This window comes from Prionailurus viverrinus, chromosome A2 (assembly GCF_022837055.1).
Source record: "Prionailurus viverrinus isolate Anna chromosome A2, UM_Priviv_1.0, whole genome shotgun sequence".
Taxonomy (NCBI): Eukaryota; Metazoa; Chordata; class Mammalia; order Carnivora; family Felidae; genus Prionailurus; species Prionailurus viverrinus.
The window spans coordinates 8,959,915-8,986,974 of NC_062562.1; the positions used below are offsets into that span (position 1 = coordinate 8,959,915).

At 49.9% G+C, this 27,060-nt stretch overlaps 2 protein-coding genes across 5 annotated transcripts in view; both read right to left on the reverse strand.

The window, feature by feature from the left end:
* Positions 1–624: 624 nt before the first annotated feature.
* On the reverse strand, positions 625–9,971 carry ASF1B (anti-silencing function 1B histone chaperone). Its single transcript, XM_047842420.1, has 4 exons — positions 9,488–9,971; positions 4,933–5,048; positions 2,202–2,378; positions 625–1,817 (listed from the first exon to the last, which is right to left on the reverse strand). Exons 1-4 carry the CDS (start codon positions 9,594–9,596, stop codon positions 1,611–1,613), a joined length of 609 nt encoding a protein of 202 aa, XP_047698376.1. The 5' UTR covers positions 9,597–9,971; the 3' UTR covers positions 625–1,610.
* Positions 9,972–23,120: 13,149 nt separating this feature from the next.
* ADGRL1 (adhesion G protein-coupled receptor L1) overlaps positions 23,121–27,060 on the reverse strand; it is a 44,280-nt gene continuing 40,340 nt past the window's right edge. For all 4 annotated transcript variants that reach the window (XM_047842117.1, XM_047842125.1, XM_047842135.1 and 1 more), the window contains one exon: positions 23,121–27,002. In XM_047842117.1, coding sequence (XP_047698073.1) covers positions 26,260–27,002 — 743 coding nt within the window. In that variant the 3' untranslated portion in view covers positions 23,121–26,259. The remainder of the gene's footprint in view (positions 27,003–27,060) is intronic.

The following is a 27,060-nucleotide window of genomic DNA, read 5'->3' on the forward strand; positions in this document are numbered from 1 at the left end:
ATCTCCAGACATTGTTAAATTGTCCCCGCTTGAGAAACACTGCAGAAGACCCAAACAGAAGGTGCCAAGAGGGGAGGGGGGCTGGATGAGCCAGCTATCTTGACTCAGAGGGCTAGCTAGTCTCAGGTCTACGAGCCAATTTGCTGTCCTGCCTATAGGCTTCTACAACCTGCACCCTATCCAATAGCTGTCTGCACCCATGTTCCTAGGTCCACCAGTTTCCGGGAGGTAAGTGTCTGGGCACTTCTGTGAATTATGGGGAAATGGCTCACCAGCCAGACAAGTCTGCCCTGGGCTGTGGGGTTACAAAGTAAAGTAAAATTTAATATGTTGCTGTGTGTGTCCTTGGAGCATGTTAACTTCTTCCTGTGGGTCAAGGTCAAAGTCTAAAAAATCACTGGTTATGCTCTATCCGGAACAGCTGGGTTGCTTAACTTTTGACAATGAAAAATCCCTCCCAGTCTGGAGTACAGTTAGGTAACCAATTAAGACTAGGGTAAGAAGCTAAGCAAGGGAACATGGGACAGTCAACCCACTGTCTGGGGCAAGAGCCCCCCTCAGCATGTCACGAGGAGAGATGGACAAGAGATGGTCAGCCCACCTAAGACAAAAGCAGAAACAGTCTAGATGAAGTGCTTTTTATTTTTAGACCAACCAAACATGTTTAATATAAAAACCTTTTAATACACAAACTGCAATCACAACAGCATCCACGTAGCAGCGAGAGGGCCGGGCGTGGCAGGGGCAGCATGGCAGGAGGAGAGGTTTCCAGAGTCCCTACTGTTTCCTGTGCCTGTAGTCTGTCTGTGGCCTGAGAGCATGAGGTCTTTGCAGAGGGGCCCGATGCCGACACCGAGATGGACAGAGCACAGCGGACTCCTCCAACATGCCATCCTCCCACTGTGACAGCCTCCAGGGAAAGCCGGATCCAGTTAGGAGATGACAGGAAGGTGGCTGTGACTGAGAGTTGGACCATCATTCCTCAGCATCCTGCTGAGCACAGCTTTGGGAACAGAGGTTTTCCAGAGGCTATTGGATTGAAAAGACCTAAAAACTGTCCTGGAAGGACAGAAATTATGTCCAAGTCCACCTTCTAACCAAGATTTCTTGCCTGTGACTCCAAAAAGCTGGGTGGATCAGCTCAGATGTTTGGGAAGGGACAGGAATGACAGCCTTTGTCTCAATAGTGCTGGAGCCTTGCCAGACATTGACCAAGAAAGTCTCAAGGCAGGGCAGGGAGGTCTGTGGGAAGAATTTTGGGTCAGTGGTATTCACAGGACCATGGTGGCACAAAGGCCTGCAGGTGGAATTTATAGTGTGTGTGGAAAGGAGAAAAGACACAAGTCACAAAGAATTAAAAACTGAAGTACCCGCTTCTTACAGGCCTGGGCACTAGAGGTCAGGTGATCCTTCTGGGTCAGGGTTGGGAGAGACCCGAGGCCAGCTCCTTCCTCAGAGCCATGTCTGCCTAGCTTGGTGTATTTGATGGCCCCAGAGTCCTCCAGATGGCCTCCATGGGACTGTCTGGGAGGCCCGCCTGCCCCCTCCAGATGCTCTAGGAGACTGGCCACAATCCCAGCTGGGCCCAGGTTGGGCCTGGATCCCTGCAGCTAGATGCAGTCCATGGAATTCTCGGGGAGGAGGCCAGGAATGCAGCCAGGGAGACCCAAGCCCTTGATGGGAGCACAGCTGAGGGGGAGGCCACAGCCCAGGGCAGGGTCCTGGTTCTCTATGGCTTCTAGACTGTCCATGTTGTTGTCCCAGTTGATGTGGAAGCGGGTCACGCGGGGGTTCGAGGCCAAGATGTTCCTCTGGAGCTGGGGCAGAAAGAGGAATGTCAACCCTTGTCGGCATGCCCTCTCATTACTCCCACAGAGCCGGGGCCCCCCCAAACCCCTGCCCCAAAGTTAGGAAGAACAGATCTCACTTATTCCATCTCCATCAACAACTACATGTAGAACTCCAGGGAGCGCCTGTGTACCATGACTTAGGGCTGGGACCTATCTAATCTTGATTCTGCGAGGGGTGCTTCTGAGAAACAAAAGACCTTTCTCTCTCCAGTTCTAGTCTGGAGCTGCAAGATCTGAGGATGGCTTGAAAACCTTCAGAAGTGACCTTGGCTCCCAGTTCCAATGAGTCAACTCCCCCAGGTGCAAAGGAGCCAGCCTGTCTGAAGCAGGAAGTGCAGAGACAAGCCCCACCTGAGAGAAGTCTGGCTTCAGGGGTGGGTTCTCCCGCAGCTCGGGATTGGGGTACTCATTGTTGACATAGTAGCCCACACGGATGAACTCCTGTCCGTGGTACGTGCAGGTGATGAGGACCACGGTCACACCCACGGCATCGGTCTCGGGGATGAGGGATGGGTTGGGGGCGTCAGCCTAGAGGAAACACATCCTGGGCCTTAGTACTGACTGCACAGCCACACCTCAACCAGGAATACAACGATTTTCAAGCAACACATATTTTACTGAGCCAAAGTATGGTCTCTGCCAACGGGAGTTTTTAATCGAGTGGGGAAGACAGAATCAATCCCGCAAATGCCTGTAAAATGCTCAGTGTGACAAGTGCCACAAAGAAGGGAGTGGTGCTGAGGAGTGTAGTGAGCAGGGGGGGAGGGCAGCATAAGATTAAGGCTGAACAGGTGGGCAGGTTGGTACCAGGCCACCCAGGGCCTTTTGGGCCAGTTAAAGGCTCAGGAAAGACCAAGAATGTTTAGCAGGAGATTAGGGGTCTGTGAAGAAGACTGGCAGGGATGCCTGGGTGGCTCAGCTGGTTAAGGGTCTGACTTGAGCTCAGGTCATGATCTCATGGTTCCTGAGTTCAAGCCCTGTGTTGGGCCCCTTCCCTGCTTATGCTCGCTCTTACAGAAATTAAAACTTAAAAAAAATTTTTTTTCAAAATTGAGTCAACTCTCAGGGCGCCTGGTGGCTCAGTCTGTTAGTTGGTTAGGCGTCCAACTTCGGCTCAGGTCATGATCTCAGTCCATGGGTTTGAGCCCTGCATAGGGCTGTGCTGACAGCTCAGAGCCTGGAGCGTGCTTCGGATTCTGTGTCTCTGCCTCTGCCCCTCCCCTGTGTGTGCTGTCTCTCTCTCTCAAAAATAAACATTAAAAAAAAAAAAAAAAAAAAAAAGAGTGGCAGTGTGGGACACTGTGACAAGAGGACGGCCGGCTGCTGTTAGAACAGGGATACTGGGCAGGAGGTTACAGCAGTCATCCTGGAGCAGGGACAAACTTAAACCAGGAAGTAGAGGACAGACGTGGACAGATTTGGGGTGTGTTGTTATGGACAGGAGCAGCTGTGTAACGGGTGCAAAATGAAACCAATATAACCAAATGAAACATGGGGTCCCTTGTTCACAAGTTAGTAAGTTTCAGCCAGCGACAGCAGAACATTGTGCCGGGTGCAAGGCCCCTTGTGGCTGCATGGGCCGAATGCTCGGGACGCCAGCCCTGCCTGTGGAGTGGAGTAGGTGGGCTCACTAGGGCCTGGATACAGGTGGATGAGGTAACACCTCCTAACAGCATGAAATGGAGTTGCTTGGACTGGGGTGGGAGGAGCAGAGGGGGAGGTAGGTGAGGATTTGAGCAAAGCCTCTCAAACTTCAGGGAGCGTTAAGAATTGCCCTGTACCTGTGCTCCTGCAGCCCCTGTGGCACTGGATTAGAGTCATGTAGCAGCTATAGTGAATCTTCATTTGTGAATTCGCCTTCTTGCTAATTAGTAGTAGTTATCTGTAACCTCAAAATTGGGGTGTTTTCGTGGTCATTTGAGGACATGCACAGAGTGGGGAAAAATCTTGAGTTGTCTGATGTACGTGTTCCCAGGTGAGGTCATCACCTCACCTCATCTCAGCACATATTGTAAATGAGCATCCTTTTTGTGGTCTTTTTAATGCCACGTTTCTCACATTTTGGTGCTTTTTGTTGGTGATTTTGCAGTTTAAAATGGCCACCAGAGGTGCCTGGGTGGCTCAGTTGGTTGAGCGTCCAACTTCAGCTCAGACCATGATCTCACGGTTCGTGAGTTCAAGCCCCACGTCGGCTCACTGCTGTCAGTGTGAGGCCTGCTTTGGATCCTCTGTCCCCCTCCTTCTCCGCCTCTCCCCCACTCACGTGCGTGCGTGTCTCTCTCTCTCAAAAATAAACAAACATTAAAAAAAAAAAAAAAAAAAAGGCCACCGGGGTGCCTAGGTGGCGGTTGGTTAAGTGTCCGACTTTGGCTCAGGTCATGATCTCACGGTTAGTGAGTTCGAGCCCCACGTCAGGCTCTGTGCTGACAGTGTGGAGCCGTGGAGTGTGGAGCCTGCTGCTTCAGATTCTGTGTCTCCCTCTCTCTCTGCCCCTCCCCCCTCTCACTGTCTCTGTCTCAAAAATAAACATTAAAAAAAAAAAAAAAGGCCACCAAGCATAGTGCTTACTACTGTCTAGGGTCCCTAAGGGCAAGAAGGTGATGATGTGCCTTATGGAGAAAATACGTGTGTTAGATAAGCTTTTTTCAGGCATGAGTTACAGTGCTGTTGGCCAGGAGGTCAATGGGAATGAACCAACAATAATACTAAATAAAGGGTCTTTAAACAAACACACATAAAACAAGCTTACGTATTTACTGGTTGACAAAAATAGGACTTGTTAGGAACCTAATCCGTATTTCTTCCAGGGGCAATGGTTCGGTATTCGTTAATTCAGGATTTACAGCGACCTTCTGGAGCATAACTCCCGTGAATAAGGAGAATCGACTGTAATCAGTGGCTCATGGTGACAACGATGACACAGAGGTGGAGGAAAGGGAAACGTGTGAAGTACTTCTGAGAGGTCAGAGTTCTTGAAAGCAAGAGCCAGAATTCTGAACCTGAACCACTGAACCACACCGTGTGCTTTTGGACAGAAGAGGATAATTCTAGGTGCCAAAGCCTCAGGCCTTGTCTCTCTTACCTGAAAGATGAACATGTGTCTCCCTGCTGGAACAGGCCCAACCAGCACAGAGTCTAGGATTTGATCAAACTCCTCACTCTCCGCTGAGCCAACATAAATGATCTTCCACTCTAGGTCTGTAAGGATATGAGGTGTTAGGGACTTGAAATAGCTGGGGAGCACGAAGGCAGGGGAAGGGTCTTCTCGAGTTTTGGACAGATCCTTAATATACTGGAAGAGTTTTACTCTCAAGACCACCTGGCATCTCCTGGGCACTAAGTGCTGGGCACCACTGTCCTGTACACTGGAAGGGGCACGAGCCTCTAATTCTAGGGGGGAAATTTCTCCTGTGAGCCTAGCTTTGCCAAGCGACCTCGACTCTGCACCTCTGGGGGAACTCGGGGATCTCAGAGCCTGAGGGTGAACCGTATGGCAGAGGTTGAATTAGGCGCCACGTGACAGAGGCGTGCTGAGGGAACAGCAGGGAATTGGGCCATTTCAGGGCTCTGCCCACTGGGTGCTGGGATAGGAAGCAGCATCCTCTTTCACACACAGGGACCGGTGCCACCGAACTGAATAGATCCCTCGACAACTGGGGCATGGCAGCAGATTCCGATCCAGCAGGAGAGCCAGACAGCAGGAGGGGGAAGACGAGGCCACTGGGGGAGCCAGCCAGTCCCCAGGTCTTCCAGATCAGGCACCAACTCATGCCGGCTCTTAGACCCTTGGGTGACAGTGACTCAGTCAACAAACGTGGCACCAAAAGATGATCCTCCAAACCCCAACTCTTTCATCCCATCCAGTGGGGGGATCTCATCCCTGAGTATGTTCTAGCAAGGTGAAAGGAAAAGTGCTGAAGGAGAGACCCGGCCCATCAAGCGCCGGAAATCCCTGGTCACCGCTGCCTCTTGCAGGAGGTCCAAGTGTATCAGGGGCAAGGTCACGCTAGTACACGGAGGCTTGGCAGGAGACCTGAAACTTATTTTGGGTTCTTTGAAATTACACAACCCACAGCTCCAGCAGCCAGGGGCGGGGCGGGGGGAAGTTTCACAGGAAGTAAACTGTTGTTGAAGTTGCCCTGTTTCTTGGTCCAGTGTCCCACAAGAGCATCCAACTTTGGAAACACAGCTATGCGGGGCCACAACTACGGAGGTTTGACACCTGAGCCCCGAGCTCTTCCTTGATACACTGACTTTCTGTCGCTTTGCAGTTTTACCCAGGCCCTCTACTCAGGAAAAAGGAGCCTGAAGGAGAGCAGGCCCCGCGAAGGCCACAGGCACCTGATGTTCAACACCATTGGCAAAACCTAAACAGCGACCGGAGTGGGTGCTGACCAGAAGAGAAAGCATGCTGTGCTGGCAGCCAGGCAAACGGGCCGCAACGGCTCCCTCAATGCGGGCCGTTAAGAAATTAGAGAATTAACAGAAGGCCATAGTGAAATATTGACTCGAGGGTTAGAGGAGCTGCTGAAGTCATCCATGGAAGATAGCAGATGATTGAGATAAAGGCCTACAAATTGGATCACCTTAAACTTGCCAGTGTTTTAAACAGAAGCATTCCTAGGTGGCTTCATTTTGGAATATAACCATTCTTTAGAATTAGATGTGGGACGTCAATCACCAACACAGCACAAACTCATTCCTCTGGAATACAGGACTCAATTGTACCTATGAAACATGGTGCACCTAACTTTTTAGGCAACTTCAAGGGTAACTTGACAATATTCAATTTTGTCTTCACGCTCTAACTTTACAACCGAACACCTGACAACATGCTCCTCCACTATATATGAAAACAAAACCAAAACCAACAACCTGATTAAAGCCATGCAAAAAACTATCGTTAGTTGAACTAGCTGGAGAATGTTTCCTGCCTTAAAACACAACACAACACAGAAACCGCCCATGTAGGAGGCTTTTTTCTGTTTATCACTTTGCCGTTTTTCATAATCATATAGACGAACCCTGGTCTGACCACGGTGACAGCTGTGGGTCAGAACATCTGCTTCCATGACTTATTCAAACAGCAGCTGTTGAATTTCTCCATGAAACAGAGGAAAAACACACGTAATGTATTAAACGTGGACCTATGCCTTGGAAGCATCTATTTCCAGTTGCTGAGGAGAAAAAAGAACCAAAGGGGCCCAGGGCCCTTGGGAAACACGGTCAGCCAATGACTGGGGGTTGGGTCTTTTGTCAGGTCTTCAGTTGCCAGTGTCAAGGTGACAGGACTGAGATTTCTCCAGAATCTGAGAGACTCCTAAAGCCAGGCCCCCTCCATCTGTTTGGAGTCAGGAAACGGATTCTCTCTGCTCCATGGGAAGAAGTCCAGGAAGAGGCAGAGAGCAGGTTGGCAGGTCAGAGTCATGGATAGCCCTAGGGATAGAACCAGAGTCTGGATTTTCAGGCCAGAGTTTGCTTTCCAACTTGAATTTCTCTGAGCAAAAGCTTTATTGTCTGGGTGTAATTAGTAATAGCACTCTCCTCATTCTCTTTTGAGAGTGTCCTGGTGTGGAAATAAATTCTACGCTCAGTTCCATTTACGTTCCATTTCTAGATGTATTTATTTATTATTATTTTTTTTTCAACATTTATTTATTTTTGGGACAGAGAGAGACAGAGCATGAACGGGGGAGGGGCAGAGAGAGAGGGAGACACAGAATCGGAAACAGGCTCCAGGCTCTGAGCCATCAGCCCAGAGCCTGACGCGGGGCTCGAACCCACGGACCGGGAGATCGTGACCTGGCTGAAGTCGGACGCTCAACCGACTGTGCCACCCAGGCGCCCCTACGTTCCATTTCTAAAATGAGGGATGCATTCTTTCTTTCCCGGGTTATAGTAAAAGCGGAGAACTCTGGACTCAGGACTCAGAGACAAACTTTAGTGTCAATACTTCTACAGACCGGCTGTGTGACCTTGGAGAAGTCATCTCATTTCTATTAAAAAACGACCAGCGGTGGACTTTTGCCTTTCCTGCTCTGAGTCTATAAACAGATTAGTAAAGTAACAGGGCAGGGGTTTTCCTAGGAATAAAACTACTAGATAATGACAATGCCACCATTTTTAAATGCAAGGAGCGCAAACAGGCTGTTTGAAACCCGATCTCCTGCCTTCTGGGAACCGTGAATCCCTTAACCTATTAGCTCCTTACATCTCCTCCTGGCTTTAAAATTAAATCTTATTCCACAGTGTCATTCTACACTTTAATTATTTATTTACACCCTGCCTTGTTCCAGAAAGGATTTAACTGGGCTTATTCTATAGTTAGTCACAAGCAGATTCCTTAATTTAAAAAGGAGAAGAACCTAGGAGAGATTGATCCATTGGCCCGGCCCAAAAGCACACATATCTCAAACCGTATCAGCCCCAAGCTAATCCAAGTGGCTGGCTTTTCCCACAAACCACCCACCTACCGCTGAGAGGTGCTAGTTAGCACACCAGGGCCTCACAGATCTCCACCTCCTCAGCGGCTGTTTCTTCTCCTTTAACCACCAAGTGGAGAATTGGTCTAATGGAGTACTTCCTTCCTGAAAGTGGTGCCAAGAGTCCCTGGGCAACCTTACATTTTAGATTTTTATAGACCTTTACTTGAAAGGCCTTTCATTCTTTGTGGCTTCCGTCTTCTCATCTGTGAGATGAGAGCCATGTCCACCTTTATAACACACAGATGAATAAGTACGTCAGTGAAAGCACCCTGGAAAAGATGCACAAAAAGTTCTGACCTCTCAGCCGGTTGTTTGAAGCCAGATACCGTCATGGCTCAGCCTGGCCCACCCAACCCCCCCGAGACTAGGTCAGACCATCAAAAGTGTTGCAAGAAGCACCTCGGTAGATCAGCTGGAACCTGGTGGGCAGACAGGGGGAGCCGGCTAAGGCTTGCCTGGCTATGCCACCCCTCCAATAGGAGTGTTTATCAAAGCAGGCAGAGAGGAGGGAGGGACCGAAGCTGGGGAGACCAAGTTATCTTGAAACACTGGAGCTGGAAACCTGCCCTGCCTCCCCCGGTGGGTATCAAGAGTGGAAAACTGGGGCCTAGCTAAGGAGGTGGGAAGTCAGGTTCTAGGATGTGTGCTTTGGGGTAGAAAACAATCAGAAGGGGGTGGGGGTGGGGGTGGGGTTGTTTTAAATATCAGCAGGCTAGGGAGGGGACTGGGAGGCAAATGGGGAGATAGGGGCGAATTAGGTCTTGCCACGGGGGAAAGGGATTTCACAGGGAGAAAGGGTGATAGAGGGGCTCCGTTGCGGAAAAAGGGAGGGAGTTTGGGGAAGATAGGGTGACTGAAGGTCTCTGCAGGTTAAAGAACGGAGACTGAGGTCTCTACAGAGAAAACAGGTGCCCAGCAGGCGCTCCACAGAAAAAAAGAGGGGGGTGATGAGGTCTCCACAGGGATAACTGGAGTGACCCCGGGCAGGGGGTTGGGTTGGCCATGGGGTGTCAGGGGTAGTCTCCACAAGGAGGCTGGGGCTGAAGCGGAGGGAAAGAGGGAGATCAGGGTTGGAAGGCAGATCAGTTGTTTCACGGGGGAGGTCGGGGTCCGCCGGGGGGAGGGGGAATCTCCACACAGGCCCAGCCTCACCGTCCGCCAGGGCCTCACTGCACTCGAAGCTGATCTCGAACCGGAAGGGGCTGTGGAAAGGGCTCGGATTCTCCAGTACCGCCACGTTCAGCACAGAAACCTTGGCCATCGCCTTGCCGGGCTGCGGCAGAGGCCACAGCTGGGGCCGGGCCCGCGCCGAAGTCCTCTGTGGTCAGCCGGGTAGCGTTACCTAGAACCGCTCCCGCCTCTTCTGTCCGCGGACTGAAGTGCGTATTTGGTCCGCGCGCCTCCTTCAAATAGCCGGCCCCACCCTCCGGCCAATCACCGTCAACGCTTTCCGGCAGCGCGAGCACACCCTCAGCCAACCCTGGAGCGCGGGGTCGGCGCGCGCCGAGCCTCCGCGGACCAATCCGTGGAGCTCCCTCTCCGGGATGCGCGAGGGGGGCGGAACCATTTCTTGGCTTCTTCGGGTGTCCACCGGGAACCAATCCCCAGCGTCTCCGACTTGGGTGTCTAGGGAGGGGGTGGGCGGAATCAGAGAGCGGGGCTCCTATCGGCCAATCCCGAAGGTTCCCGCACCAGCGTGGCCCGCGCTTCGCCCAGTCCTTCCGGGAGACTCATCCCGGCGGAGGGCAGCGCCGCCAACTGCCTAGCGGTGGCGCGCGGTGCTCGCCTAAGAGGGCGGGAAGGGCGGTGCCGGCGCCCGCGGTGATTGGCAGGGAGGAGAGTGGCGGGGACGCAGCAGATTCTTTGAGAGGTGATTGGCTGGATTGGTCGCGGGGGCGGGTGGAGAGGAATACTTAGCTGGGGATTCGCGGCAGAGGAGCGGAAGTTGGCTGCCGGCGTGGTTGAAGCGTGTGTGGAGGGAGAGGAGGAGCGTTTGTCGCCTTGGCGTCTGTCAGCAGGTGAGCGTTGCCGGGACCTTCTTTAAGGGGCTCCCGGCCCCTCCTCAGACCCAGCGGTGGGGGAGTCCGTTGTGAACTTTGTGAACGTTGGTCACCCCCTCCCCCACCCCCGCGAGGGAAGACGGAGAGGCGGTCGCGCGACGCGCTGGGGCTGGGGCCCCGGGACTGGGGCCTGGTTCGAGTCCCGCTCTCGCCTCCTTGAGCTGCTGGGAGGTTTCAGGTGGACACCGAGCACTGTGAGTGGGAGTTGGGGTCCTGCCTTCTGCGACTCAGCTCCCGAGGCCACGTCCTCCCCCCCCCCCCCCTCCCCGCCGCTCATTGAACGGGGCGGTGAAAACTCGCTGACGCGACTTGTGACTGCATAGCGCAGCTAGAAACTTCTCTCGGCCCCCACGCCAGGGTCGGACCGCTGTCGCGCCCTGCCGGCCAGACTCCCGCTTCCACCCGGTGGAAAAATAACACGAGCCGCCTTTCTCGTGTCACATTTTTTCTAGCAAGGACGTCTTAGTGGAAAAAAAAAAAGTTAAAAAATACAGGTGGAATGAATTTTAATGTTATCTTTAACCCATATAGCCAAGATAGTATTTCAACAAGTGATGGGCCTAAAACATACAAATGAGATGTCTTACGTTCTTCTGCTAGGGTACTGAAGCTTCGAAGTCCCCTGTTTTAGGGTTACAACTACACTTTCATCGGAAATAGTTGGTCTGGCTTTGGGTTTCCTAAAATTGACACTTGAAAATGGAGAAGCGCGTGCCCACGCTGTCGGCAACAGGCTTAAAAGTTTTCCCTGAGCTCAATTACACACCGGTTTTTTAAATGTCAGTGTTAATTAGTTAGAATTAAGTGACGTGGAAAGTTCTATTTTTACAGCGCAGCTGGAACTGTCTCCAGGTGTTCACAAGCCCCTGTGGCAAGTGGTTCCTGTATTCCTGGACAGTGTGGGTCTGAAACCGGTTGGATCACTCTTTTTAAAAATTAAAAAAAAAAAAAAAAAAAATTTGTTTTCATGTTTTTTTTTTTTTTTTTTCCAACGTTTTTTTAATTTATTTTTGGGACAGAGAGAGACAGAGCATGAACGGGGGAGGGGCAGAGAGAGGGAGACAGAATTGGAAACAGGCTCCAGGCTCTGAGCCATCAGCCCAGAGCCCGACGCGGGGCTCGAACTCACAGACGCCAAGATCGTGACCTGGCTGAAGTCGGACGCTCGACCGACTGCGCCACCCAGGCGCCCCATTTCATGTTTATTTTTGAGAGCGAGACACGGAGTGCCAGTGGGGGAGGGGCAGATGGAGAAGGAGACACAGAATCCGAAGCGGGGTCCAGACTCGGAGCTGTGGGCCCAGAGCCCGTCGCAGGGCTTGAACCCCCAAACCTGGAGATCATGACCTGAACCGAAGTGGGACTCTTAACCGACTGAGCCACCCGGCGCCCCTGGATCAGTCACTCTTTAAACATGAGTGTTTTTCTGCTTTCCGGGTGAGAATGTGGTCTTCCAGGCTCTACAGCCTTGTTTCTGGTCCCCGCTCCCCAGGCCCGACCCCAGCTTCAATTCAGCCACACTGTCTTTTTGTTTTTGCCAACCTGACCTGGCATTTCCAGCACAGAACCCCTCTCCACCCAGAGCCTCTTCCCCTGCTCCTGCCATGGCTGGTGCCAGGCCTACCTGTTCGAATGTGCTTTTCTCAGAGAAGCCTTTCCAAGGGTCCCCTGGCCAGTGTTCAGACTCCGCGTGTAGGCCTGAACACCAGTTCAAGCTACTAGCTTTTCTTATCCAGCCACCTCTGTGGTTTTGGTACAGTGAGTTGTAAGGCCTCGTGATGCTAGGCTTTTTTTTTTTTTTTTTTTTTTTTGTATTTATATCTTACATTAAGTACAAAAATGTTTTGTGGCTAAAATCATTGAAAGTGTTTTTTCCTTTGAGATGATTTGGCTGCAAGAAAATCCACTTTTATGATCGGCTATGATTTCTTGGCGGATTTTCGTGACTGAGAAAATCTGATTTTCAGATTATTTCCAAATGTAATTCAGTTGTTTATATGAATACTGCATTTAATGATGAACGAAGTTGCCATGATGTTGTTTTCTAGACGTGTCATTAAATACTGATTCACTCCAACTTTGTAGTGTTCTTTTTGCATTGTGGAACTCCCCCCCCCCCCCCTTTTTCATACCGCCTGAAAAGCTCATCAGCCGCAAGCGTTATGTCTGTGGTGCTAATGAAGTAAATGGCTCCGTCTGTATTGAGTTCTCCATACAGCTGGCTGAATAATCTTCAGTTGTAACCCAGATCATGTCATTACCCTGCTTAAAACCTTCAAAGGCTCCTCAGGTTTAGAATGAAACCTAAGGTCGTTACTGTGGCTCAGGCCCTGCACCGTGACCTCAGCCGACCTCTCAGGCTTCACCACCTAGTCTTCCTCTTGTTCCCACTCTCAAGTCCTGCCGGCTTTATTTACCATCTTTCAACACACCAAGCTTGTTCCTGCTGTGGGGCCTTGCACTTGCCGTTCCCCCTGGAATGTGCTGTTTTCAGATAATTGCATGGCTGTCTCCTTCCCGTCGTTTATGGCTCAACTCCAGTGCCCCTCTCAAAGAGGCTTTCCCAGGCCACGCTAGTTAAAGCAGCTCCTTTTTTTTTTTTTTTTTTTTTAATGTTTATTGAGAGGAGAGAGCAGGGGAGGGGCAGAGAGAGAGGGAGGGAGACAGAATCCCAAGCAGGCTCTGAGCTGTCAGTGCAGAGCCTGATGTGGGGCTCATACCCATGAACTGTGAGATTGTGACCGGAGTCGAGACCAAGTGTCGGATGCTTGACCTTCTGAGTCACCCAGGCACCATAACGCAGCTTTTCCTTACTCACATCACCCTGTTTTACTATCTTGGTAACATTCAGAACTTAAATTGGTTTTAGACTGTGCTTCTCTCTCATCATCCCTCAGTAGATGGACAGCTAGTTGAGGGCAGAGCTCTCACTTGCCTCACATTGAGCTTTGAATGTATTCAAAAGAGTAAATTCACATAAAGGGCTTAACATAGTACCTAGAGTCTGAAGAGCACTCCATGACATAAACCTTTAGTAGTATACAGTAATAAGGAGATGAGTCTTTATTCTTAACATAATATTTCAGGTGCACACACACTTGGAAAGGTATAAGAAATGCTATAACAAAATACATTTTTACCTGTTTCCCAGCTTAAGGAGTCAAACATCAGAGATGCCATTGACAGGCCTTGTGTACCCCTGCCTCAAACCAAGTCCTTTCCCCTTATAACTACAACCCTAGATTCAGGGTTTATTTTTCTGTGCGTGTTTGTACAATTTAATATCTGTGTGTCTTTAAACAATGCATAGTATTATGTGTCATGTTCTACAGTTTTATATAAATGAAATCTGTGCAAAAAAGACTTGTCCATAGTAGGTATGAGACTGCTGTCCTTTAGGAAGGCCTGTTTGCATGGTTGGCCCTTGACTGGTCTCTAGGAACTTGGATTTCAGAAGAGTTCTGCCATCCCTTAAAGAGTGGTTCTTGGTGCCTAAACTGTACGATGTGCTTTATGTTGAATATCTCCTTTCCTTCTGGAGTCTAGTGTTTTTGGTACTTGACTAGCCCCCAATAAATACCCTGGGCATTGATTCTCTAATGAGCTTCCAGTGGGCAGTATTTCACGTGTGTTGTCCCAACTCTCCTGGGGAAACTAAGTGCATCCCACGTGACTCCACTAGGAGAGGATTCCTGGAATCTTGTGCATGGTTTCCTCCAGACTTTGCACCATGGGCCTTTTCCCTTGGCCAGTTTTGCTTTGTACCCTTTCACTGTAAGAAATCATAGCTGTGTGTAGGCTCTACGCAAAATTCTGTGAGTCCTCCTAGTGAGTCATTGAACCTAGGATGATCTTGGGGACCCCGGACAAGGTAGCATACCGGACATATACTTAAAAGGTGAGGCGAGCATGGCACCTGTGGCACAAAATCTGAGGAGGCGTTCACTCTCAGGGTCACACAAGTGTCCAACCTATACAATGCTGAGGGTGAGTGCCTCCTAGAATTTTCATTCTAGACACCTTGCTTGCTCCACTCTGGTTACAGCCGTTACCTCTGAAACTTGCTTTTTTTGTCCAACATAATGCGTTTGCAGTGTATATGTGTTTACGTATATGTAACATCGCTGCAAACGCATTATGTTGGACCCAAAAAAATACATTTTCGCTGCTGTAGCTATGCTGTCTGATGTGGTAGCCATTTTCTACTTGTGGCTATTTGGATTTCAATTAATCAAAATTAAATACAAAGTTCAATTCCCAGTCACCCTTAGCCACATCTTATGTGTTTAATAGGCACCCTGTGACTGATGGCAACCACATTTGGACAGCATGGGTAGAGAATGCTTCCACGGTCACAGAAAGTTTTGTTGGACAGTGTTTACTTACCTTACCCATTTACCTCTTGCTCAGTATTTAGGTTGTTTCTTGTTTTCTACTCTTGCAAACGGTGCTTCAGTGGTTGTTGCTGTATATGTCTCCTTGTACACACATGCAGGAGTTTCCCTAGGATACGTATCAGGAGTTGAATTACTGGGTTATGGGAATATCCACCTTTCCTAGATATTGCCAGTTTGCTCTTCAGAATGACCATTCCAGTTCTTACTCCCCCAGCAAGGTTGCTATTGCCCAGTGTCTTTATCAATACTTGGTACTGTCAGATTTTTACGTTTCTGTTTTTTGATTTGTGTAAATTAGCGGTTTCCGTTAGCATTTTCCTGATGACCAGTGAGATTGAGCTATTTATGTCTGTTTATTGAGCCTTTATCTTCTGTGAGTTGCCTCTTCATATCTTTGCCCGTTTTCCTGCTGGATTGCCCTCATCTTATTGAGTATAGATGGTTTTTCTCACATCTGAAACTTGCCTTTTCATTTGTATGGTGTCTTTTGAAGTTCAGAGTTTTTTATTACTATGTTAATGTCATCAGAATGATCAGTCTACTTAAAGTTTGTGTTTTTTGTGCCCTGCTTAAGAAATCTTAACCTGTATCTACTCTTTTTTTCCTCCATGGAAGTTTTACTTTTCATATTTAGCTTTTAAAAAATCTGCCTGGAATTTATTTTTGTTTATGATGTGAGGTGGGACTGTGTTTTTGTTTTTTCCACACAGAAACCAGTTGTCCCGGTTTCCTTTATTGAGTAGTCCGGTGGTTTTCAGAATGTGATCCCCTGGGGATCCACGAGGTAAACCATTTTCATAATGGTTCTAAAGGGTCACCTCTATTTCTCGTTTGCACAGTGTTGTCCTCTGCACGACTCGTAGAAAAGTAGCGGTGGGTAAAACCGCTGGTGCCTTAGCACAGGAGTCCGTGCAGTGTCCCCACAAGGTAGTAGCAGTTGTCCTTGTATTCCTCGCTGCTGCCACACATTCATTGTGAAAATGATTTCACCTAAGAGTGTCCTTGAAGAAGCCATGAAAAGTAGTAATTGCGTTAAAACTGAGCCTCTGAACGAGTCTTTGTAATAGTCTGTGTGGTGAAATGGGAAGTTTGCATGGAGCACGTCTATTGCTGAAGAGCGACGGGAGGTGAGGAAGTGCACTTGTACAGTTGTTTGAGTAGAGGTGGAACTCGTGCCTTTTTTCATGGGACACCATTTTTACTTGAAAGAGTGACAGGTGGTAGTTATTCAGTTAAGATATTTGGCCGATATTTTCTCAGAAATGAATGAAGGGAGCTGGTCACTTCGAGGACCATTGATGGTCTGTTGCCAGTGATAAAATTTGAGCTTTCAAGCAGAATTTAGTCTTTGGGAAAACTTTTATTCACCATGAGCCTGACTACTTTGCAATATTTAAAGATATTTTTCTGATGAGATCAGTGGTGATATTAACAAAGAAGATTTTCAAAATATTGTATAGTAATTCAGTAGATCAGTATTTTCCAGTAGGCCAAGGGGGCTCAATGTAACAGTATGAAAAATTCATTGATACAGTTTCATATTCCACCTTAGAACCAACTCTTAATTTTTTAAACATTTTTAAATTTATTTTTGAGAGGCAGAGAGCATGAGCATGGGAAGGGCAGGGAGAGGCAGACACAGAATCCGAAGCAGGCTCCAGGCTGTCAGCACAGAGCCTGATGTGGGGCTCGAACTCACGAACTGCGAGATCATGACCTGAGCTGAAGTTGGACGCTCAACTGACTGAGCCACCCAGGTGCCCCTGGCCTTACAACTAACTTGAACACACCACTACTTGTTGAGTTTTGGTAATTAACAAAGTAGGATATCCCCAATTAGCTGAAAAGGCTATCACACTCTTCCTTTTCTAACTGCATCTGTGTGAGGCTGGATTTCCTTTATGAACTTCAACCAAGACAGCATATTGCAACAGATTGATTGCAGAACCTGTGTGAGAATTCTGGTCTCTTCTATTGGGCCAAACACTAGGAGCTTCACAAAATGTGAAACAATGCCAATCTTTTCACTACTTTGTTTTTAAAAACATAGTTATTCTTACAAAATAGCTGACTTATGTTAACATCTGTTGGATTTATTAGCTTATGTATTTTTTAAATGTTTATTTTGAGAGAGAAAGAGGATGAGTGGGGAAGGGGCAGAGAGAAGGGGGTGGTCAGAGGATGGGAAGCAGGCTCTGTGCTGACAGCAGCGAGCCCCGTGCAGGGCTTCAGCTCTTGAACTGTGAAATCATGACTTGAACTGAAGTCGGACGCTTAACCGACTGAGCCACCCAGGTGCCCCTGATTTATTAGCTAATTCAAATTTTTAAAAAATTGTCAGTTGTAATTTCTAATTTAGTAAATATACATAGAAATAATCCCTATCCCTATAAACAACAGCTCTTTAGGGTTCTCATTAGTTTTTTTTTTTTAAGATTTAATTTATTTTTTAACTTAAATTTTTTTAGTGTTTGTTTAGAGACAGTGAGTACGGAAGAGGGGCAGAGAGAGAGATAGAATCCCAAGCAGACTCTGTGCTCCCAGCACAGAGCTGACATGGGGCTCAAACCCATGAACTGTGAGATCATGACCTGAGCTGAGATCAAGAGTCAGACGCTTAACTGAGCCTCCCAGGCGCCCCTTAATTTTTTTTAAGAGCAGTTTCAGGTTCACAGCAAAATTGAGAGTAAGGTACAGAGATTTTCTGTATGCCCCCTGCCTCCCCTTTTCTCATGCATGGCCTCCCCCACCATTAACATCCCCACCAGAGTGGTATATTTATAGTTGATCCTACATTCATATATCATTATCACCGAAAGTCTATAGTTCACATTAGGGTTCACTCTTGGTGTTGTACGTTCTGTGGATTTGGACAAATGTGTGCCGTCATTATAGTCTCAAGAGTATTTTCTTTGTCTCCCAAATCTTTTGTGCTCCACCTAGTCCTTCCCAATTCCACTCATGAAGTTTTGTGAGGGTAAAGGGATCCCAAGACCAAAACCCTTGAGATCCTCTGGATCAATCCGTCCTTTCTCTAGTGATTTGTAACCTCTGTCTAGAACAAGTTTGCATCCAGTCACGGGTCTCTTCATGGTCCTGTTTGTCTTCCTGTGCCAACACCGCATTTTCTTAAACATTACCACATAAGAACCAATCTTTGTAAGGGCTGGTTCTCACACCTAGTTCTTCATTCTTTCAGAGGTATCGGTTATTCTTGGTTTTTGTTATTCTACAGAAAGTAGGACACACGAATACTTTTTCCTTTTACAAAAGTAATACATGCTTAATGAAAAAATTTAAAAAAATTTTTAACGTTTATTTTTGAGAGACAGAGATAGAACATGAGTGGGAGAGGAGCAGAGAGAGAGGGGGACACAGAATCTGAAGCAGGCTCCAGGCCCTGAGCTGTCAGCACAGAGTCTGACGCGGGGCCTGAACCCATGAACCGTGAGATCATGACCTGAGCCGAATCGGATGCTTAATTGACTGAGCCACCCAGGCGACCCTGAAATAATTTTTTTAAATGCAGAATTGGAAGAAAGTAAGTTACTCATTGTTCATATTCTGAAGTATAGCTTTATATTCTGATGTTATATGTGTGTACATATACGTACATGTAATGTTAACCTTAAGGATAAAACTGAGTTTTAACAGCAAAAACGGGTTTATTTGGGAATAAGAGAATTGCATTTTGGGACTTGCAAGCTGTGACCAGACAAAACCTTACCATAGGCAACTCTAAAGGACAAAGGAGAGGTATGCTCTTATAGAGAAAAGGGAAAGTTGGGAAGGCTGTTATAAACCAAAAGTGCTTTGGAGTGAACTGGCAGTCCGAAGTGTAGTGGCTTTTCATAGGCTGAGCTAATCTGTCTCTCTTCAGCTGGGCTTTTGTGGGGCGGGGTGGGGGGGAGGATTGGTTGCGGGGAGAAAACCTTCCTCCTGCTGGGGTAGGGAAGTAGTATCCACTTGCTAGGTCCATCTCTTCCTGTTGGGTCTGCAAATGACTGCTGGCGATAGGGCACGAGAGCTCCACCTTCTGGCCTCTTGACTCCATTTTAGTGAGGTTTCCCTTTATTAATTTTCACAATATACGCATGCATGTGTGTGCACATGCACAAACACGTTTATGTAACTGTTTATGCGCTGTTTGTATATGTGTCATTCAAAAAGGTGGGTCATGCTTTATCTTTTTTATATCTAAATTTTTATACAAAATCTTATTAGAAATTTATTTCCATGTCATTTAATGTTCTTCTGCACCATCTTTAAAATTTATTCATTTACTTATTTTTAAATGATTGATTTATTTTATTTATTTATTTATTTATTTATTTATTTATTTATTTATTTTCAACGTTTATTTATTTTTGGGACAGAGAAAGACAGAGCATGAACGGGGGAGGGGCAGAGAGAGAGGGAGACACAGAATCGGAAACAGGCTCCAGGCTCCGAGCCATCAGCCCAGAGCCCGACGCGGGGCTCAAACTCACGGACCGCGAGATCGTGACCTGGCTGAAGTCGGACGCTTAACCGACTGCGCCACCCAGGCGCCCCAATGATTTATTTATTTTTGAGAGTACAAGCAGGGGAGGGGCAGAGAGAGAGGGGGACAGAAGATCGGAAGTGAGCTCTGTGCCGACAGCAGCAAGCCCGATGCGGGGTTCGAACTCACAAGATCATGACCTGAGCCAAAGTTGAATACTCAACTGACTAAGCCACCCAGATGCCCCTTGCATCGTTGTATTTAATGGCTATATGTGTTGTTTTATGTGCCTGATTTATGTAATGATTTTCTGTGCTGAAATTTTATTTGTTGTGTTTCACTCACAGAAGCCTGACCACAGTGAACCTTCTTGTTGCTAAGTTTTCATGTGCATTTGTGATTGTTTAGGATTGATTCCCAGGAGAGGACTGGTTGGGTTACAATGAGGGCTTCAGTTGTGAGAGGCTGGGATCACTTAGATGAAGGTGGAGGGTTGTGGAAGACAGTGGGACAGGACAAATAGAAAAGATTAGCAGCTGCAAGGATTTCGGTCAAGGAGAGTCCTGGTGCAGTGAACATGATCTAAGTGGGGGAGGGAGGAGGCAGCAGGGGCCTGTCCTCATTGCTGGTTTCCATGACTGATGTTTGAAGGGGTAAGAGAAGAGCAGAATAAGCCTGTGGATGTTGTGGGGATTGAGGACTGGCCTCAGCCTGGCTTCCCCAGGTCTTGCCGAGAGTTTGTGGGACAGAGGAGGTTTTCTCTGGGTTGGAGGCCCCCAGTGCCTTTAGCCTTTTGGGGGTCTGGAGAGAATCCTCTGTGGCTCTGCATTTAGGCCATCCTTCTGGCTTGACTCACATCAGCCCGCTCTGGACAGCCCTAATACTACCTACGTGGGGACTGTTGGGGAGTGTGCTGTGCTTAGTGGGCGTCTCCTGTGATGTGAGGAGCCAGATCGTCAACCCTCTGTATTGTGTGCCACATGGGGTTGGTGAACAGAGATGGGGAGTGGGCAGTTGCAGCCAAGCACAGACATCCCTAGAAGCAGCTCCTGGGATCAGAAGACCAAGATGGAGGCCTGGTCCAGCTCTTTCTTATTAGCCAAGTGAACGTGGGGATAAGCTGTCCTGGGCTTCGGCTTCTGCAGCCATAAAACAGGGCTAATACCTGCCTCGTCGGGTCACTGAAAGGATTAAAATGGACGGCATGTAAAGCATCTGCGGGATGCAGACACTGTGAACTGCCCAGTTGTCCTGTTTGAGCAGGTCATCGTCACTCTAAGCTCAGTTTCCTCATTTGACGAATAGGGATAAGAATACATACTTTGTGATAAGTACTGCGGTGAATTGTAGGAAGGAACTTGGAAGTGATAAACGTCAACGTAAGTGTTACCGTTCCTGGGCATGTGCAGATGGCTGCACCAGGTATGTACGGGTGCCACTAACAGCCACCTGAGGGTCACAGGCATCTGGCACGGCAGATTGAGATTGTGCTAGCAGAGGAGGGTGTGTGCCGTGCCGGGGAGAGTAAAGGACACAGAGGTGAAAGAGCTGGTTGTGTTGTAGAACCTCCTCTTATGCTGGGATTTGATCTCAAAATCAGAGCACGAAGTCAGAATCACATGTAGTTAAATTTGATTACCCTTAAAGTCCCCACACCTGCTCACAGAGTGTCTCAGTAAGTCCAGTACCATCAGCTCCTCTTCCAGCATAGGAGCAGATTGCCTTTTCTTGGGTTGGGTACCAGCAGAAATAGTGAACTTAGGTTTCAGGGCTGCGCTAAATTAAACTCAGCATTGCGCAGTGAGGGGCACATGGGAACCGAGAGCAGTGGAAGAAATGGCCGATTCACACAGTTCCATCATTTGTAACTCTCGTCTCAGGCTCACTCTAGGTCTCCCTTTCATTTCAGCTTTCCATCCTTTAACAAATATTTATTGATCACTTACTGTGTGTCAGATGCTGTGCTAGACACTGGGGAACAGCACTGAACAAAAACACACCATTCTACATGACATTCTGGTTGGGGAGGCAGATAATAAACAAGCAAAAGAAGTTTCTTAGTTTGCTAGATAGGAGTGCTACGGGAGACCAACGAAGCAAAATGTGTTTTAGGGAGTTCTGGAGTAGCCAATTGCAGTTTATTTAAAAAAAAATTTTTTTTTTGAACGTTTATTTTTGGGACAGAGAGAGACAGAGCATGAACGGGGGAGGGGCAGAGAGAGAGGGAGACACAGAATCGGAAACAGGCTCCAGGCTCTGAGCCATCAGCCCAGAGCCCGACGCAGGGCTCGAACTCCGGGACCGCGAGATCGTGACCTGGCTGAAGTCGGACACTTAACCGACTGCGCCACCCAGGCGCCCCGCCAATTGCAGTTTAAATGGAGTGGCTTGGGAAGCTCTGATTTTCATAAGCAGGAGACTTCTCTGCAGGAGAATAAGTGAATGCTATGGAATGGCCAGGGCAAAGGCTCTGAGGCAGGTGCCTGCATCTTTGTGTGCAGTGAGGAACCCAGCGTGGCTAGAGTGGAGGGAAGCAGGAGGAGAGCCACGGGGATGAGATCTGATGTTGTAGAGCCTCATAGGTCATTGTAGGCCGTTGGGCTGACTTTGGCCTTTTGTCTGGGCAAGAGAAGAGGTTACTGGAGAGTTTTGAGCAGAGGAGGGACAAGGTGCTTACCAAGATCATTCTGGTTTCTGTGTTGAGAAAAGCCTGAAGAAGGACAAGGGAATTAGTTAGGGGAGTGTTGCAGTGGTCGTGATGAGAGACAATGGTGGCTTGAACCAGGGTGATAAGAATTAACTGTGGATAATTTGAAGTTAGAACCACCATTCCATTTTCTGTCAGTTTAGATGTGAGGTTGAACAAAGAGGTAAGTTCAAAGGAACCTCCAAGGGTTTATTCTTGAGTCGCAGATGGATTTGCGATTAGTTGAGGTGGGGAGTCTATGAGAGGAGCTGTGGGGGACAGGTTTGGACAAGTTAAGTTTGAAGTCCTGCCAGACACCTAGGGGGAAATGTGGAGGGGGTAGGTTGGATGTGAAAGAATTTGGAACTCAAGGCAGAAGTTCAGCCTGGAATTCTGTGTTTGGGAGTTGTCAGTTTATAGTTACTATGTACAACCATGCAGCAAGGCTGAGATCTGCTAAGGAGTGAGTGTAGGTATCTGGTCTCACGGTGTTAAGAGTCAGGAGATGAGAAGGAACCAGCCACAAACTGGGAAGGAGTGGCTGGAGAGGTGGGAAGACAGTCGGGAGTGTGGCATCCTGGATGCAGATGTTGAAGGGAGGGAGGCACAGAGAGATGCCCGCACTGTTTGAATAGTCCTTCCTCTCTCGGAGCACTGGGAGCTGCATTTGAGAATGTGCAATACACGTGATGCGGTCCCACCTTGGCACGTTTGAAAATGCACCGTTCCAGCAGCATGTGGGGGTCTAGGAATGGCAGGTGGAACGAGACAGGCACAGCATACAGTGCCTGCACTCTGCCTGAAATACAGCTGGTGGGGCTTCTCTGACACTTGATACGCAGTGGCCTGGCCAGAGAGACTTGGGCATTCATCTAGGCACTGTAAGCCAGGTTCCCCGTCTGCAAAATGGAGATCTGATAACCTCCCCCATAGAGCATTTATGCGGATTCAAAGAGAAACTGCACCTGAAGTGCTCAGCCAGACCCAGGAACTTACAGAGTTCTCTGTGAGTGTTAGGATTCTGTGACTCGCCAGGCCTCTGCGGTGGGTTCACAATGCTGCAGTGCAGGTTCTCACCGTGTCAGCCTCATGGGGACACTCTGAGCAGATCCACTCACCCACTTCTTACCCCCCAGCGAGTCACGCCACTCTTGTCGTTCCAAGAAATCTTAATTTCTTTATTGTTTGATTTTTTTGACTCAACAATTTTTTTTAAACTTTTTGTTTTTTTCTGAAACGTTCTTGTTATGAGCCTTTTGTTTTGTTCTCGTTAAATGCACTCGACCCAAAATTGGTTTGGCATATCGAAAAGGAGACCAAGGAGGGACTGGGGGGCATGGGAGAGAGGGGAGGAGGCCCGAATGGACACAAGAGATATTGAGGGTGAAAGAAGAGGTACACAGAGACAGTGAAAAAGACACAGGGAAAGAGGTGTTGACAGAGAAAGGAAGGCCAGGGAAACAACAACAAAAAATACTAAGATTTAAAAGCAAATGAATTCAGGAGCCCAAGGAAGAGAGTAGGAGAGGAAACCAAGACCCTTCCTTCTCTATACTGTCCCAGCTGGGGTGGGGTGTCAAGGCACCAGGTCTGGTTGGGGTGAGGGGACACCTGGGCTCTCGGGGGTGGCTTTTTGCACTTGACTGCAGTGGTGCCCAACCCCACCAGGGGGCCCTGCCATGCAGCTGAGGCCTGGGACTCCACCTTGGTGATTTTGGCTGGAATGAGAACCTAGGGACCCACCACACCCTCTCTCCCCTTGATTGTCAGTATCTGGAGAGATAAAAGGAGGGCTGGTCAGGGGAGAGAAAGCGGATTCCTTGCCTACCTCCAGCACCCACCCCCTGTGGAACTCTCCCTCCAAGCCTGCTCTCCAGCCCTCTTACTGGTGGCAGAGGCAGCCTCTGGCTCTGGCTGGACTGACGCCTGGCCAACTCCTCCATTGTCCCTCCTCTCTTGCCAGCTCTTCACAGACCTCTAACTGCCCCTTCCTAAGTGGAGTTCCTGGCCTAGTGATACCAAGGAAGGCCACAGAGCTGTCTGGGCAAGACTGTCCCTATACTTCTCTCTTCCCCATCCAGACTTACCCATGTTCTTCTGCTGAATGAGGTTAAGCCTTCCTACCGAAAAGCCAGATATGGAACCCAAACCTGCCTTCTCCCCACACCTGTCTCCCTACATGGGACAAACCACCATCTTTGGTCTGACCCCTTCTCCCCTAACTGATGGGGACAAGCCAGCCCCAGCTCCCCAGGAGAAGGGAGGGACTTTCTAGCAGCAAAAAGGGTTCCTCCAGCCACCTACCTGTCCCTTTCCCCTAGTTCCTCCCTAGAGCCTTCCCCCCCCACCCCCGCCCCCTTAACCCAAAGAAGTTTATGGCAGCAGCAGGCTGAGACCCGAAGATGTTTGAAAACTCATGGCACTTGTGAGAAAAGAGAGAGGGGCAAAAGAGACAAGAAGGGGGCCAGAATAGGGGTGGAGGGCCACCCCTGGGAGAATGGCAATGGTAGGGCTGGGCTAGTGTGGCAATGGGACTACCCTACCCTCAAAGAGTTGGGGCGGGGGAGGCCAGGGTGAGAGGCTGGGGAGGAGGGTGCTGGAAGAGGTACTCAGGAGACATCCCCAGCCTGAAGCTTCCAGAGTCTATAGGTTGGGGGTAGAGCCCCCAATACAAAGGTGTCCTGACTGCAGGCCCTGGTACTTGGCTCTGTGTCCCCTGCAGGAGGGTGTAGGGGAGGGAAGGTGATCTCTCACCTTTGCATACCCTCCCCACCCCCCTCAAGAGAGAAGACAGCTTCACCACTCCTAGCCTCCCGGTCACACCCACCACTTGCTGCCTCCACTTTCCTTCCCCCATCAACCTCTCTAGGTGGGAAATCAGTCCCTTCTTCCTCGGCCCAGAGTCCCAGAAGCAATATACAAGAAGCAGGAACTCAAAGGGACAGCGCAGCCATCTTGGCAAAAGCATCTTTGGGTGTGAGGGTGTCTCCCCCGGGCCAGTGGGGAGGGGAGGGGGAGACAGGCCCCGGTCCTGGGGCAGGCAGTGAGGTACACGCCCCAGGAGGGCTGACTGAGGCCAGGGACAGGCGGAGCAGGGAAAGAGGCGACAGAAACAGTGCCGGGAAGGAAACAGGTTCTTTGTTTCGCTGTTGCTTCTAGGTTTTGTTTTCTGTCTCTGGATTGTAAAAAGCTGCTCTGGCGGCCCGCCCACCCCGGCTGGGGATGCACACATACACGGAGAAGTCCTGGCTGCCAGGGCCCGGCGGCGCCACTCTGCTCCGGAGAAAGCCCCGGGCTGGCTGGGCCACAGGCTCCCGGTGGCTTCAAGTGATGAGATTTTCTTTCCTTTTTTTTTTTTTTTTTTTTTTTGTCTTTTTTTTTTTTTTTTGTCTTTTTCATTTCGTTGAAATATTTACAGCAATGGGGGAGGAGGAGGAGAGAGGAAGGGGTAAGATGGCCCCCTAGGGAAAGATCCAAGCCCAGGACCCACTCCCCAGGGAGATCCAGACCCAAAATCTGCTCCCCAGTTAGCCGAGCCCACAGGACTGGGAACTGCCCAAATATGGCCACCCCTGTGGGCTGGGGGCCCTGCGGGGAGTTGTGCTTCATCAGGAGTCACCCCAAGGGAGGGGGTCACTGGGTGCACTTGAGGAGGCTGATGGGCAGGCTTGCTGGGGAGGCAAGGATGAAGAGCAGTGGAGGGAAGGAGCTTCAGAGAAAGTTCCACCTTTAAACCAGCAGCCACAACTGCCCGTTCCGCCTGCCCTGGGGCCTTCTCTTGGGCCAGAGGCCCCAGTCTCCAAGGAGCAGGGAACTAATGCAGGAGGAACCTGTCTGTCTGCTCCCACTGCTCTTTCCTGGTGCAGCTGGCAGCATTTCCAGATGCAGAGAGAGGAGCAGCGGACAGGTTCCATTCAGCAGGGCCCTTGGCCCAAGGAAACCAAAGCCCTCGTTTCCCTCCAGGGGGGAGGAAGGTAGGGGAGAGGGGGAAGTAGAGAGTGGGCTGCACCCCTCCAATTTCTCCTTCCTTACTCCCTTGGGGACCTCTTGGCTTCTCCTCACTGCACTTCCCCCAATTCGAGCTGGTGCACGTGGCTGGTAGGAAACCCTGTCTGTGAACCCTGCACCACAGGCCCCCATGGCAGAACTCCTGAGGGGCCTAGAGGGCCCACGGCCGACGGGTACTTGGAGAGAGTGGCCCACCAGCCACTGTCTCCATGAGTCTCCCTCTCCCACCAGAGCCCCACCCAGGGTTCCCTCTCTGGCCTGGGCCACCAGCCCCTGGTCCGTGAGGTCCCTCAGAGACTGGTGACCAGCTGCATCTGCCCATCCCCGTCGGGCCCTGGCCCCTCCAGGCCTGGGGCTGCCAGGTAGCCCTCGTGGCTGGGCCGCCGCACCTGGTAGTAGCCCTGCAGGGGGTTCCGGGCCACCAGGGCAGGTGGGCGCGAGGTGTAGTAGATTTCAGGGGGGCCGGGGGGCGCAGGCGGGGGTGGTGGGAGGGCCTCACTGGGCCCCTCGGGGCTGCTGTCCGGGTAGGAGGGCGAGTCCCGCAGGTTGGCCCCGCTGGCATAGAGGGAGTCCCGGCCCGGAGGGGAGGAGAGGGGCCGGCTGGTGGCCCCATCCTCCGCAGTGCAGCTCTCCGACTCATCCAGATCGCTCTGGTACAGCACCGACTGGGCCCGGGGCAGCAGCAGCGGCTCCTCCAGGGCCTTGTAGAGAAGTTCGATCTCTGCCCGGTCAGCACCCCCGGGCCCGCCTGCTTCTTCCTCGCCACCGCCCCCTGGCACAGGTGGCACGGGGGGTTCGGGTGGTGGAGGGCCCTTGGCCCCGCTGCTGCCGCCCCGCAGGTTGTTGTGTACCAGCTCTGAGATGATCATCTTCTCGAAGGCGGCAGCGTCGGCCAGGTTCCGGCCTCGGGGTGGCTCGGAGGCCCCATCCCCTGGAGGGAAATCCCCACTTCGCAAGGAGTAACTGTTGTTGAAGTTGCCATTGAGGGGCAGTGTGTCCATGCCACAGGCTTCCCGGCCTCCCAGAGGGTGCTCTGCAGGCAAAAGGGGATCGGCTCAGGAGGCGCGTGGGCGGCGACAGGGGCATGGGCA